General features: G+C 42.8%; 1 protein-coding gene across 5 annotated transcripts in view; it reads left to right on the top strand.

Moving 5' to 3' along the window:
- The window catches only part of FRY (FRY microtubule binding protein), a 396,668-nt gene that overhangs the window by 128,616 nt on the left and 253,439 nt on the right, over positions 1 to 14,613 (top strand). For 2 of the 5 annotated variants that reach the window (XM_077298256.1, XM_077298255.1), the window contains exon 1: positions 1,455 to 1,764. The exons of 2 other annotated variants lie outside the window; for them this stretch is intronic. In XM_077298256.1, coding sequence (XP_077154371.1) covers positions 1,566 to 1,764 — 199 coding nt within the window. In that variant the 5' untranslated portion in view covers positions 1,455 to 1,565. Of the gene's footprint in view, positions 1 to 1,451; positions 1,765 to 14,613 lie in introns of those variants that run through there. One more of the 5 variants, XM_077298261.1, reaches the window with a different exon arrangement.

Genomic DNA, 14,613 nt, shown 5'->3' with positions numbered 1-14,613 from the left:
CTTACCTGACTGTAATATGTGATGTCACAGCAACTCACCTGACTGTAATATGTGATGTCACAGCAGCTCACCTGACTGTAATATGTGATGTCACAGCAGCTCACCTGACTGTAATATGTGATGTCACAGCAGCTCACCTGACTGTAATATGTGATGTCACAGCAGCTCACCTGACTGTAATATGTGATGTCACAGCAACTCACCTGACTGTAATATGTGATGTCACAGCAGCTCACCTGACTGTAATATGTGATGTCACAGCAGCTCACCTGACTGTAATATGTGATGTCACAGCAGCTCACCTGACTGTAATATGTGATGTCACAGCCGATAATATGTGATGTCACAGCAGCATAACTGACTGTAATTTGTGACATCACAGCTGCTCACCTGACTGAATCTAGTGTGTGAGGTCACAGCTCCTTATGTGAGAGAAAGTTGTAATATCAAAGCAATGATAGAAACAGTTGTGAGGTCAAAATAGCTTACTGAGGACAACCTACTTCTGACGTATCCAATTTATGGACAAGGATAGCAGTAATATCAATGTCACAGCTTGGTTTAGCTGACGAAAACACATTTGTAATGTCACATCAGCTTATCCAATTCTCATCTCAAGACAGTGATAACGTCACAGCATCTTAGTCAAAGGAAATACACTTGTGATGTCATAACAGTTCACCGGACTGACACCTAGATGTGATGTCATAGCTGCTTACCTGATGGAAACTCACTTCTGGCTCGACTGATAGGAACACAGCTTTGATATCACTCCAGTCTGCCAAACTAAAATCCACTTGTGATGTCATAGCGCCTCACCCGATACTAACAGATCTGTGATGTCACGTAACTTAACTACTTATTACAAATATTGCGAAGATCACTACTCCAGCACAGCTTGGCGCTGATTTTCCTAGACCCCTGAATGGTAATTGTAGTTTTGGGTAAGATTTGGGTCCTTGCTACATCGAAGCGGAGGCATAGTGGCAGTAATGCCTAACTTTTCCTACGTGATTCACATCCTTTTTAATTTTTTTATTCATAATTTTGGAGAAAGCTGGTTCTGGAAACTATTTCAGAAAAAGTTACCCAAAAAAAAGAACAAAGGCAAAAGTGAATGATGGAATTTTTTTTTTATCCTGGTGCAAATTTTATGGTTTCTGCAGCCACATCAGATGTGTATTCCTTCTTTGTGAATGACAGGAGTGATTAACTGAAAAATCTTCGGAGAAAGTCATATGACACGCCATGTAACACCTGGGGAGCAGCCATCCTTTATTTGTGTTTGTACACCCCCATGGAAGATTATCTGCGCCTTTGATGTTGGTGCAAATCTTTGTCTTGATCTAATGGTTGTCATTGTCCTCCCCTCCTCCTGCTTTACCTGGTGCAGGGAGGTGCTGCTTAGTAATCCTACACCTGTACAAGGGCACGCCTATCACTGTGCTAAAACTTCCCAAACAAGTGCATGGACAAGAATGAGAACACAGGCGGCACACCAGAGGAAATGCCCTCATTTCTAATTTATTTGTAACTAATGCTGGCCGATAGATGAACAGGCCACCATGGCCCTGGATGACAGCAGTCTCTATGCCAGAACTAGGGGTAAGCTCTGGTTTAATGCAAGTGACAATGGACTTTCAAGACGGAGCAGCCTTCCTCCAGAGCTGCTCTCGGGGGTCGATTTTAAGGGAAAGATTCCGAAAAACATGAAAGTTATGGATCCTATAAGAAGAACTAAAAAAAGACCTTCCATTATCCCAGGTAAGATGAACAGATGACCAAGCTCTGCATGTCTTGAAATGTATTTAGTGTCAGATCTATTAAAGGAGATGTCTCCTCGTAGACAATGCCTATCAGCCGGGTATTCACATCTCACTCTTCGTCCAGATATTTCTGACTGTGTGACACCGATCTGGAATTTTGCCATGATTTCAGAAAAACTGTGGCCTTATAAAGGTCTCATTAGAATCTTTGTTTTTTGCTATGTGTTAAATCCAGCAATGTGATGGGTCAATTGTCATCAATGTCTTGACGGTTTATAGCATTCCGCATGCAAAAACACTTAGGGAAGTTTTGCAATTGTCTCGGTGAAAAATAGCACTAGGATGCCACGGACAAGTGTCTGTTTTTTGTTTGTTTGTTTTTGCGTCCTCCAAGAAAAAAAAATGGAAGTGTGAACAGTTCCTTAGACTATAATGGGTCTGTGAAACATGGACGTCTGAGTGAGGCCTAAGGGTATGTGCACACGTTGCGGATTTTGCTGCTGATTTGGCTGCGGATTTGCAGCAGTTTTCCATGCGGTTTACAGTACCATGTAAACCAAAATCCGCTGTGCACATGCTGCGGAAAATTCTGCGCTTTATTATCCGCAGAATGTCAATTGTTTGTGCGGATTTTGCAGCGTTTTACACCTGCTCCTCAATAGGAATCCGCAGGTGTAAAATCTGCACAAAAAGAGCGGTAAAAAACAGGGCGTTTTACCTGAGGAGTTTTCTGAATCTGCGCGGAAAAATCCGCACACAAATCCACGACGTGTGCACATACCCTAAGGGTTCATCCACACGGATGGGCTATGCAGCGGATTCTTTGATTTTTACGGATGGATATGCAGCGGATTCTCTGATTTTTACAGATGAATATGCAGCGGATTCTTTGATTTATTTTTTTCATGGACAGATTTCCCCTATGTAGTTCAGTAGCTGTATAACTTTACAAAACTTCATCCACAAGCTGTGGAGAAAGGATAAAATGTCCATATGTAATGCAAAGAGTGAGGCTGCCGTCACACTGTCAGGATTTGGTCAGTATTTTACATCAGTATTTCTCAGCCAAAACCAGGAGTGGGTGATAAATACAGAAGTGGTGAATATGTTTCTATTATACTTTTCCTCTAATTGTCCCACTCCTGGTTTTGGCTTACAAATACTGATGTAAAATACTGACCAAATACTGCTAGTGTGACGGCAGCCTGAAATCTGTAGTAAATTGCGTTTTGTTTTGAGGTTTTTTGGTTGTTGGGTTTTTTTTTTTTGCCGATCTGGCAAAAAATGGACAAAATGGAAGGCAATCCGGCGCTAATACAAGTCTATGGGGAAAAAAAAACGGATCCAGCGGTGTCATTTGCCGGAACCGTTTTTTGAAAATTCGCTGGATTGTGCCTGACGGCAAAAAAGGATGTGTGAAAGTAGCCTTAGCGAGTTCCTCTTGTGGTCTGCAAAGGGTATCGGGACATACAATGATTGAATCAGCTCAATTCTGAAGCAAAGCCTATTTATTCTTGTACATTTGTGCAAAATTTGTACAAGCAAAGTTGAGTAAACACTTAAAAAAATAAAAATGAAAAAAAAAAGCACATATGCAAGCATAAGGTATCGCCCACAATGTTGATCTGCTTAGTGATCATGTAAGGCTACCTTGATTTTTGAAGAATTTTATATCGGTGATGTCCAATTTGTTGCTCTCCCACAAGACTTTAACTCCTATCATGTCCTCAGCACCTGTGCTATACAGCTTTGAAACAGCTGGAGGGTCACAGAATGGCTTACACCTCCAATTTACACTTTTTTTTTTTTTTTTGCAATACCAATCACCCATAGCCATTGTTGCCAAATGACGATAATTGCTGCAGCAGTGATTAAAGTTAATTTGACCTGTTTAAAAAATCTGCGTTGTCAGATCGGCCCTACTCTCTGTAGTAGAGAGTCACTTCAGGTCATCTGCTCCTGTTGTCAAGTAATGATCATATATGCCTTGTCCATAAAGATGGACACTAGTGATGATGAGCGAATGTGCTCAAGTAAGGTGTTATCTGAGCACGCTCATGTGTCTTCGGCGTGCTCGAAAAATATGTTAGAGTCCCCGTGACTGCTCAACAGCTGCAACACATGTAGGGATAGCCTGTTTGTTATGCGATTCCTTCACGTGTTGCAGTTGTCGAACAGTCGCGAGACATGCAGGCGTGGGGACTAAGACATATTATTCGAGCACGCCAAATACACTGGGTTAGCACCCAAGCATGGCGGATAACGCCTTATTCAAGCACGTTTGCTCATCATTGCTGGACACCTGTTCAGTTGGATGTAGGTGTATGGCACATCTATGGACAAGAGACTTTTTAGGGAAATTTAGAATTTTGAGGTTTTTGTGCCACTTTTTTAGATTTAATGCATGTATCTTATGCTTAATTTAAAGTACAGACCAAAAGTTTGGACACACCTTCTTATTTAAAGATTTTTCTGTATTTTCATGACTATGAAAATTGTACATTCACACTGAAGGCATCAAAATTATGAATTAACACATACGGAATTATATACTTAACAAAAAAGTGTGAAACAACTGAAATTATGTCTTATATTCTAGGTTCTTCAAAGTAACCACCTTTTGCTTTGATGACTGCTTTGCACACTCTTGGCATTCTCTTAATGAGCTTCAAGAGGTAGTCACCGGGAATGGTCTTCCAACAATCTTGAAGGAGTTCCCAGAGATGCTTAGCACTTGTTGGCCCTTTGCCTTCACTCTGCGGTCCAGCTCACCCCAAACCATCTCGATTGGGTTCAGGTCTGGTGACTGTGGAGGCCAGGTCATCTGGTGTAGCACCCCATCACTCTCCTTCTTGGTCAAATAGCCCTTACACAGCCTGGAGGTGTGTTTGGGGTCATTGTCCTGTTGAAAAATAAATGATGGTCCAACTAAACGCAAACCGGATGGAATATCATGCCGCTGCAAGATGCTGTGGTAGCCATGCTGGTTCAGTATGCCTTCAATTTTGAATAAATCCTCAACAGTGTCACCAGCAAAGCACCCCCACACCATCACACCTCCTCCTCCATGCTTCACGGTGGGAACCAGGCATGTAGAGTCCATCCGTTCACCTTTTCTGCGTCGCACAAAGACACAGTGGTTGGAACCAAAGATCTCAAATTTGGACTCATCAGACCAAAACACAGATTTCCACTGGGCTAATGTCCATTCCTTGTGTTCTTTAGCCCAAACAAGTCTCTTCTGCTTGTTGCCTGTCCTTAGCAGTGGTTTCCTAGCAGCTATTTTACCATGAAGGCCTGCTACACAAAGTCTCCTCTTAAGGGCTCATACTCACTTGGGAGCAAAACGGATGATAAAAAATCGGATTGCACTCCGACCAATGTTAGTCGATAGGTGACATCTCATTTGCGATATTTTTTTTTTTTTTTTCTCAGCCGAAATCGGACTGAGAAAAAAATCACAGCATGCTGCGATTTGCTGCGAGTCTTGGATGAGACTCGCCAATGCAAGTCAATGGGTGCGAGAAAAAAAATCGCACAGCACTCGCACCATGCGAGTGCTGTCCGATTTTTACGCATCGGTGTTCTTTGAAAAGCCGGTAATTCAGCTTGGTGTACAGTAAAATCACACTGACAGGTTAGAATAGATATATACACATAGAATATATTTCATACAGCGCTAGATAGCCAATGCGGGCAATTGAATTACCAGCTTTTAAGCTATCTCCTTCCCAAACCCGACAGGATATGAGACATGGTTTACATACAGTAAACCATTTCATATCCCTTATTTTTTTTACATATTCGTCACTAATGTTACAAGTGCCTGTGTGCAAAATTTGGGAACTGTAGCTGTTAAAATAAAGGGTTAATTCACGGAAAAAACTGGCTTGGGCTCCCGTGCAATTTTCTCCGCCAGATTGGAAAAGCCAGTGACTGAGGGCAGATATTAATAGCCTAGAGAGGGACCATGGTTATTGCCACCCCCAGAAAAGGTGCAAAAAAAACCCAAACAATATCCCATACCTCTCCGCCGCTACAGTCATGTCCCACGATGTAAATCTATCAGAAGGGGTTAAATAATTTTACAACCAGGAGCTCTGCTAAGGCAGCTGTGCTCCTGACTGTAAATACTGGGGAATAAATGGAAAGCAGGGGAACGTAGCTACCTAGACTTGAGGTGCTGCGCCCCCTGCTGGCATAAACTCATATGAACTCGAGCGTGGGAATGTTTGAGAATATTTTCTCACGCTGGAGTTCATATGAGGTTATGCCAGCAGGGGGGCGCAGCACCGCAAGTCTAGGTAGCTAGGTTCCTCTGTTTTTCATTCATTCATTGTAGGATAATAACATGGTGGCTTGTGCCTTGTAATGCTCTGCCTTATTACAAGCTTTCTGGTTATTTCTGTAGTTTTGAGATGTAATTAAGATTGTGATGACAAATTGGAATTGCATAAGATTTGTACATGGCTGGAAATTTGCAGTTGTGCTCCGTCATTGATATATTTTGTGATATTATCAACTGCACATCTTAGAACCTGGGGAACCAGCAGTACATGGGTACCAACGTGGATTTATCTACAATTTTGGCTTCACTTTAGGTGTCTTATGGCTCCACATAACCTCTGCGGTATCAAGCCTGAATATACTGTAGCTGTGCAAATACCTTAACTTACAGTAAAGGCGCTGACCCAAAAACAATTATTTATTATCCACTGGATACTTGATAAATGTATGATTGCTGGAGGTCCCCACGGCTGAGACCACCACCGAGCCTGGAAACAGAGACTCAGTCGTTTTAATGAATGGTGCCGTAGTCATTGTGTGAGACCTCCACACCTAAAGACTTTGCAGCGGCTCGCTAATGTTCCAGTCACACTGGGGACTTTAGAACTCCTGTTCTTGTGATTAGTGGGGATCCTGGAGTTGGACCCTCAGTGATTATGTATGTATCTGCTTTCCTGTGTTGTTTAAGGTATCCTCTTTAAAGTAATCTGCCTTTTTTTTTTTTTTTTGCATTGTATTATTATCAGAGAAATGAATTGTAATATGATCTTTCACAGTGGCTTAATTAGAGTTCAATGGGCCCCAGTTCAGAATTTGGACCTGAGCCCCACCTGCATGTTCATCAGATGTATGGGCTCTTGTAGCATTCTACATCCCATAATGACATGCGTGTTCGCCCCCCATATAATAATGTCACCCGTCCTGGCTGTTTCCTGTAATAATTTCCTCATCATGGCACAAATCTTGTAATAATGTACTCCTTCCTGTTATAATATCCTCTGTCCTGGGGCTCTTCCTGGTGTAATATTACCCATCCTGAGCCCCTTCCATTAATAGTCCAGTAATGTACCCTGTCCTGGACCCCTCCTTGTAATTGTGCCCCATCCTGGCATAATATCCACATCCTGGGGTCATTCTTCAAATAGTCAAAGAGGCAGGTCCCCGTTGGCTTCTCCCCACCCTGCTTCACAAAACTATAACACACTCATAAAGAAGCTGGTAGACAAACAGGGGGACTAGACTCTTAAACTAGTTGCACAGTCTGACCGGCAATAGTAGTTTCTTCTAATCATCCTTTTAACAATTTTTGTACAGACCATGATGTATGCACTGGTAAAACTGGTTCCTTGAGTGTTAAGTTTTTTTAACCATCATTTCTTCGTGGACATGGCATATGTCTGAGCATGTATCCAGTATACATGGATGAGAACCAGGGTTCTATTTTTTTATTTTATTTTATTTATTTATTTTTTTTAACGGCATATCAAAAAATCAGACAGAAAATATTTTTTTTTACGGACACCTTGGAAAACCATAATAATTAATTATGATTATCAGTCATACATGTCTACAGCCCATAATTATAAGAGACATCTGGATATTATTCGTGCACACTCGCAAGTCAAGATCACAAGCGTGCTCTGAACAGAGCTTCCACAGTGGCTTGCGAAAGTATTCACCCCCTTGGCTTTTTACCTATTTTGTTACATTACATCCTGTGTCTAAATATTTTTGTAATCCAATTTGTGTGTGATGCATCAGCACTAAATAGTCTAAATTGGTGAAGTAAGAAAAATATAGGCATAAACTAAATTTATGGGATCAAATAGCTAAAAATTGTATATGTATTCTCCCCTTTTGCAATTAAGCCCCTAAAAATTTCTGGTGCAAGCAATAACCTTCACAAGTCACATGCTTAGTGAAAGTAAGTCCACGTGTGTGCAATCTAGGTGTCACATGTCTATCAGCATATACACTTTACCTTTTCTGAAGAGCCACAGAGGCTGCAACACCATTAAGCAAGAGGCACCACTAATCAAACAACACCATGAAGACCACGGAGCTCTCCAAACAAGTCAGGGACAAAGTTATTGAGAAGTAAAGCCAGGGTTGGGCTATGATAAAAAAAAAATAAAAATCCCAAACTCTGATGATCATCTCCCCCCCCCCCCCCCCCCCCCGCCCCCGGAGCACCATGAAATCCTTTATCATCAAATGGAAAGAACATGATGCCTAAAATAGACCTTCCAAGATGGGGTCGCCCAACAAAACTTTCAGCCTGGGCAACGAGGGAATTAATCAGAGTGGTAGCACACAGACCAAAGGTAATCCTGAAGGAGCTACAGAGTTCCCAAGCAGAGACTGGAGTATCTGTCTAAATGACCACAATAAGCCATACACACTATAGAGGTGGCCTTTATGGAAAAAATGGGCAGGTAAAAAGCTTTTACTTAGACACAAAAATTGTAAGGCAGATGAGACCAAAATTGAACTTTTTGGCTACCAAGGTAAACATTATGTCTGGTACCAAACCTCCACAGCTCATAACCCCAAGAACACCATTCCCAAAGTGAAACCTGATGGTGGCAGCATCATGCTGTGGAGATGTTTTTCGGCAGCAGGGACATGGAAAATGGTCCAAATTAAGGGGAAGATGGATGGTGCAAAATACAGGGATATTCTTGAGCAAAACCTGCTTCAGTCCATCAGAGATTTGAGACTGGGTTAGAGGTTCACCTTTCAACAAGACAATGATCTAAAGCAATACTGCTAAAGCAACACTCAAGTGGTTTATTTAGAAACGTGTAGATGTTTTGAAGTGGCCTACTCCAATCCCAGACTTTAATCCAACTGCGAGTCTGTGGTCAGACTTGAAGATTGCTCTTCACCAGAGGAAACCATCTAACTCGAAGGAGCTGGAGCAGTTTTGCCTTGGGGAATGGGCAAAAATCCCACTGGCAAGATGTGAACAGTTCATAGAGACTTACCTAAAGCAGCTTGCAGCTATAATTTGCGCGAAAGTAGGATCTATAAAGTACTGACTTTAGGAGGAGGAACGCACACTGAACTTTCCAGGTACTCTTTTTCCTAATTTTTATTTGCGTCACAAAAAAAAGAAAATCAAATGTTCACAGTTATAGGCATGTTCTGTATATGAAATCATGCAAAACCCTAAAAAAAAAAGTGACGTTTCAGGTTGTGAGATGGAAAAACATGAAAAATGCCAAGGGGGTGAATACGTTTGCAAGCAACTGTTAAAAAAAAAAAAACAAAAAAAAAACCACGTAGTTTTCTGATGAAATATTGGAGTCACAAGCATGAGCTATCAATACAGTATGTACCTTGCCATTTACTCTTCACATAGGGCGTAACACACACCCATAAGCATGAAGTACATGAACTAGTCTGGGAGTTCTTATATGAGCCAGTTTAGCTGAAAGGTATGTGCACATGATGACTTTCACCTTGTACGCTCCGTAATCATATGCACTGCAATGTAAAACCATTTAGCGGTGTTCATGTTTTTGAGCATTGTCTCTTAACCACTTTAGATTGCCATCTGAAAATGACCCGAGGCAGCTAAAAATGACCCGATTAGTCTTCAGGCAGAAGCCACTATCTATGTTATACAGTACAAGTTAAAAGAAAAAGCCGGTGACCGAAGAAGTTGCAATCGGAAAGATTCTTTAGGAAAACAAATGCCAGAATTTCCTGAAATGTCTTTTGTTTTTGTTACACCTGTGTCTAAAAGATTGAGGTCTACTTTATGGTTCAGCCGACAGCTACAGTATATGACAAAAGTGAGTACACCCGTCACAATTTTTGTAAATATTTTATTATATCTTTTTTATGGGACAATACTGAAGATATGACCCTTTGATACAATGTAAAGTTGTCAGTTTACAGCTTGTATAACAGTGTAAATGTGGTGCCCTCTAAATAACTCAACACACAGCCATTAACGTCTAAGCCGCTCGCAATAAAAGTGAGTACACCCCTAAGTGAAAATGGCCAAATTGTGCCCAAAGTGTCAATATTTTATGTGACCGCCATTATTTTCAAGCGCCGCCTTAATGCTCTTGGGCATGCAGTTCACTAGAGCTTCACTGGTTTCCACTGGAATCCTCTTCCACCCCTCTATGACGACATCACGGAGCTGGTGCATATTAGAGACCTTGTGCTCCTCCACCTTCTATTTGAGGATGCCACAGTTTATTATCTGAATCATTCAAGGTTTTTTATCCTTGCGTATTTAAATTAGGCCATTTGGCCATATGCGTTATACTGCTATTACATAACATATTATAATATAATTCTGAAAGTTAATCATTTATTTGATAAGGAAAAACTTCCTCAATTTTAGACTTTTTTTTTTTTTTTTTTTTTTTAAACAAATATCAAGGTTGGCCCGCGATTTTGTCCAAGCTTTTAACTTTGGCCCTCTTGAGTTTGACATCCCTGGCTTATAGGGTTATTTTCATCATGATAATGTGTTACAATTGCAAAAAGGTTGTAAAAACAAATAACTTTGCAATTTTACTTTTGATTAAAAATCTTCTCCTTTCTCAAGAACAGACCTTCACTACAATCGCTGACTAGTATCTTAGGCTCGGAGTGCAGCGCTTAGAAGCTCTTTGATATAGACTCTCTAGCCTGCTAATGTACAAATTGTTTTTCTAATCTAAAACCCTCAGTGTTAAGGTTAAATTGCCGTGTTGGCTCTTTGTGCTAAATAAGTAGGGTTTTGGGTTGCAGTTTGGTCGCTCGGTCTCTAATAGGTTTGCCGTCACTGGCCTAGGCCATCTTTATGTAGGGAAACAGTTCATTTTTTTTCAGATCCTCAGAGTTCTTTGCCACGAAGCACCATGGTGAACTTCTAGTGACCAGTGTGTCAGCAATGACCCTAAATATGCATGAAGTTTTCTCCGAGAGAAGAGACTGTAATCTGCTTGGGTGACATATATGAATGCTAAATTAACCGTTTGTGCCAAGAAGAGGCTGGTTTGGTTTTGAATCCCTTGGATTTTTATGAAAGCAATACATCTGCACAAGTTTGAACAAAACTAAATTTCCTGTGTGAACTCTACCTAATGCCTACCCGTTAATCCCTACACTGCCCATACAAATGAGCGTTCGGCTTCATTACATTTTTTTTTTTTTTCAACGGGTGAAGCTGAGAAAGCCTTCCCTGAAAATCCGCAGGTTTGTCCTGATTTTATATAATGCGTATGAAGTTCTTTAGGGCGGAGTTGACTGTTTTCTTTGGGAGTTAGGGTGAGTGTCCACGGTCAGTAAACGCTGCGTGTATGATGCTGCGCAGAGCTGCAGCGTCAAACACGCAGCGTCCAGATGTTCCAGCATAGTGGAGGGGATTTTTTGAAATCCCGTCTCCACTATGCGTGGAAACCCGCACGCGGCGGCCCTGCGACTCCGGACATGCTGCGCGTCTTTTCAGATCGCAGCATGTCCGTGCTACCTGCGGCGACGCTGCATCGCAGCAAGTAATATCACAGGGCCCTATGGCGAGGGGTGCGATGATCCCGGATGTGCACAGTACACATCCGGCATCATCGTGTCCCAGAAAGGGGGCGGGGCTTAGCGCAGAGCGGCTTCGCCGCTCCGGCGATACCGCCGGCCATCCTGAACGTGGACACGCACCCTTAGAGTGCCCATATGCAATGACCAGGCCGAACGTTCCCTGCTCTCCACCCCCACACGGTGTCCTCAGCCGAAGGAATTATGACACACACCGGTCTTGGGGATAACAGTTGCTTTTACTTCAGCAGGAACAGGAATTATAACTTGGAACAAATAATGAACAGTCTCTCATAGGGAGTCCACAGCAATTACAGTTCACACTTAGATGCTGAGATGTGATTGGGGTCTGGAGCTTTAAGAGCACTCGAGAGTGTCTTTGGTAGTTTACAGAAGGAGTTAGACGCAGCAATTAGAGGTTACAGACCTGTACTTGGGGTTAACTCCACAGTGTGTCATGGCATGTGCACAAGTACTTATACAAGGTAGTGATGAGCGAGTATACTCATTGCTCGGGTTTTCCCAAGCACACTCGGGTGGTCCTCGAGTATTTGTGACTGCTCGGAAATGTAGTTTTCCTTGCCGCAGCTGGATGATTTGTGACTGTTAGACAGCTTGATTACCGTATTTTTCGGACTACAAGACGCACTTTTTCCCCCCCAAAAAAGGGGGGAAAATGGGGGGTGCATCTAATAGTCGCAATGCAGGCTTACCGTGGCGGCAGAGGTGTGGCGGCAGAGGTGCGGGGATGAGGAGGCGCAGTGAGCGGGGTACCTTTCCCCTGTGAGGTGATGCAGCAGCCCGGTAAGCAGCATAGCCAGGTGAATCCTGTTATCGGTGGTGGCGGCCATCTTCCTGAGGCCGCGCGTGCGCAGATGGAGCGCGCTGCTTCCCGGGGCTTCAGGAAAATGGCCACGGGAGGACGCGCGTGTGCAGATGGAGATCGCGGTGGCCATTTTCCTAAAGCAGCGTTCGCAGATTTAGATCTTGGCTTCAGGAAAATGGCTGCCGCGATCTCCATCTGCGCACGCGCGGCCTCCCGCGGCCATTTTCCTGAAGCCCCGGGAAGCAGAGCGCTTCATCTGCGCACGCGCAGGGACCCTGCTCAGGTGCACGCCATACCGCATCACCCCTCCTCTGCCGACACCATGCCTCCTGTGACCCTGCTCTGCCACCACCAGCCCTCAGGTAAGATACTGTAAATTCGGACAATAAGACGGACCCCCATCTTATAAAAAAATCTTTTTTTCTGCAATTTTCACCCCAAATTTGGTCCGGTGCGTCTTATAGTCCAAAAAATACGGTACATGTGGGGATTCCCTAGCAACCAGGCAACCCCCACATGTACTCAGCCTGGCTAACAGCCATAAATCATGCAGCTGCTTAAACAAAAACTAAATCTCCGAGCAGTCACAAATACTCGGAGACCACCCGAGCAACACGTATACTCACTCATCACTCCTTATAGGTGAATGTAAAACTGAGATGATTCCAGTCAGAAAGACTTTAGAATGATGTCTGTAGAGGTTTTAGAGGGAACCCAGGCTCTTAGGCCTGCAGGAGATCTTGTAGTGAAAACAGCCTCCACGTGTGTTCTGCTCTCCCTGAGGGCATCCCTCAGACTAAAGAACATTCTAGACTTGCCTGTGACTTGACCATGTGGCTAGGAGCTGGCCAATAGGACACCGGATTCACATCTCAGATCCTTACAAAACAATAATTATGAGTCATTGCGCACTTTCACCTTTAGATGACGCCAGAACACCGCAAATAAGAAATGCATTGCATCTAAAATGGAGGTGACTAGCAATGGAGGGAATAATGTAGAGGGGCAGTTAGAGAGTGAGCTGCAGTGTACAGAAGCTACTCACAATGCAGGATTACTTAAAGGGAAGAACACACTCTCGATTGGGTCACTACACGTACACAGAAGATTGCTGTCTCCCCATACTCCTACCTACTCGCACTCTCGCCCAAACATTGAACCCTCAGGTTTGTCAATTGAACATGTGGTTTTAATGGGGAGAGGGGAGTAAGCCACTAAAAGAGGAGCCTTATCTCCCCAGAGAACAAAATGATCAAGTGATTCAACTCTCCTATCTTATTTATCTCTGATGTCATCTGACAGGGGTGAGGACCCCGAGCCACATCAAATGGTCTTCAGATGACTATAACTATGTGTATAGGAACCCTAGAGTAGATTTTGCTTCTGCCAGTTCACCATGCGTTCTCTAATTGGTGAACTATAGGGGTTTGTCCTGATGCCCTCACTGTGATAATGAGAACGTCTTTATATTACAGAAGGATTTCGGTATTGATTATAATTGCCCCCACTTGGCACAAGCTTTTCCTTTTTCACTTGTCTCTTCAAGCCATAAGAATCGACTTAAATAATCTCTAAGAGCATTGCAACAAGTGGACTGGATGACCTGGTATATTTCTTTTAATATATTTTTATGTTGTGTGTGTATCTTTCTTTTTTTATTTTTTCCTGTCCCATCCAGGAATGAGTTTATTTATAAAGGGTACATTCTACTAAAATAAGCCATTGTGCAGAAAATGTCTAAATTTGCTCATATTCTGGTGGATGTGGTCTTGGTAATGTGCCCTAGATATTTTTAGCTTATAAATATACTGGAACACAGCAACTTCCTTGGCTCTCTCTTTTCTTGGTATACAAAACAAACTCATATATCAAATATGTTGTAAAACTCACAAATGGAAAACTGGAAAGTCCCTCTGACCAGGGGTGAACATTTCATTGGTGCAACCTGTGCAGCCGCACCCGGGCCCAAGAGGGGTTAAAGTCTACCTCCAAAGCAGGTGGAATTGGACACTGTGGTGATCTATTGGACTGCAGAGGGCCCATGTATTGTTTATGCAAAGGGGACTTTTTCTGTTTGTGTCTGCCAGTGCCTCTGGCCTCTTTACCGGGCCCCCTTTAATTTCTGCTCTTTGATTTTTCATCTCCTCCTTCCAAGAGCCATAACTTCTGAGAAAGATAGATACACGGGTTGTAGTTTTG

This window comes from Ranitomeya variabilis, chromosome 3 (assembly GCF_051348905.1).
Source record: "Ranitomeya variabilis isolate aRanVar5 chromosome 3, aRanVar5.hap1, whole genome shotgun sequence".
Lineage (NCBI taxonomy): Eukaryota > Metazoa > Chordata > Amphibia > Anura > Dendrobatidae > Ranitomeya > Ranitomeya variabilis.
The sequence above is the reverse complement of the archived record's forward strand: the minus strand, read 5'-3'. Positions and strand labels throughout refer to the sequence as shown.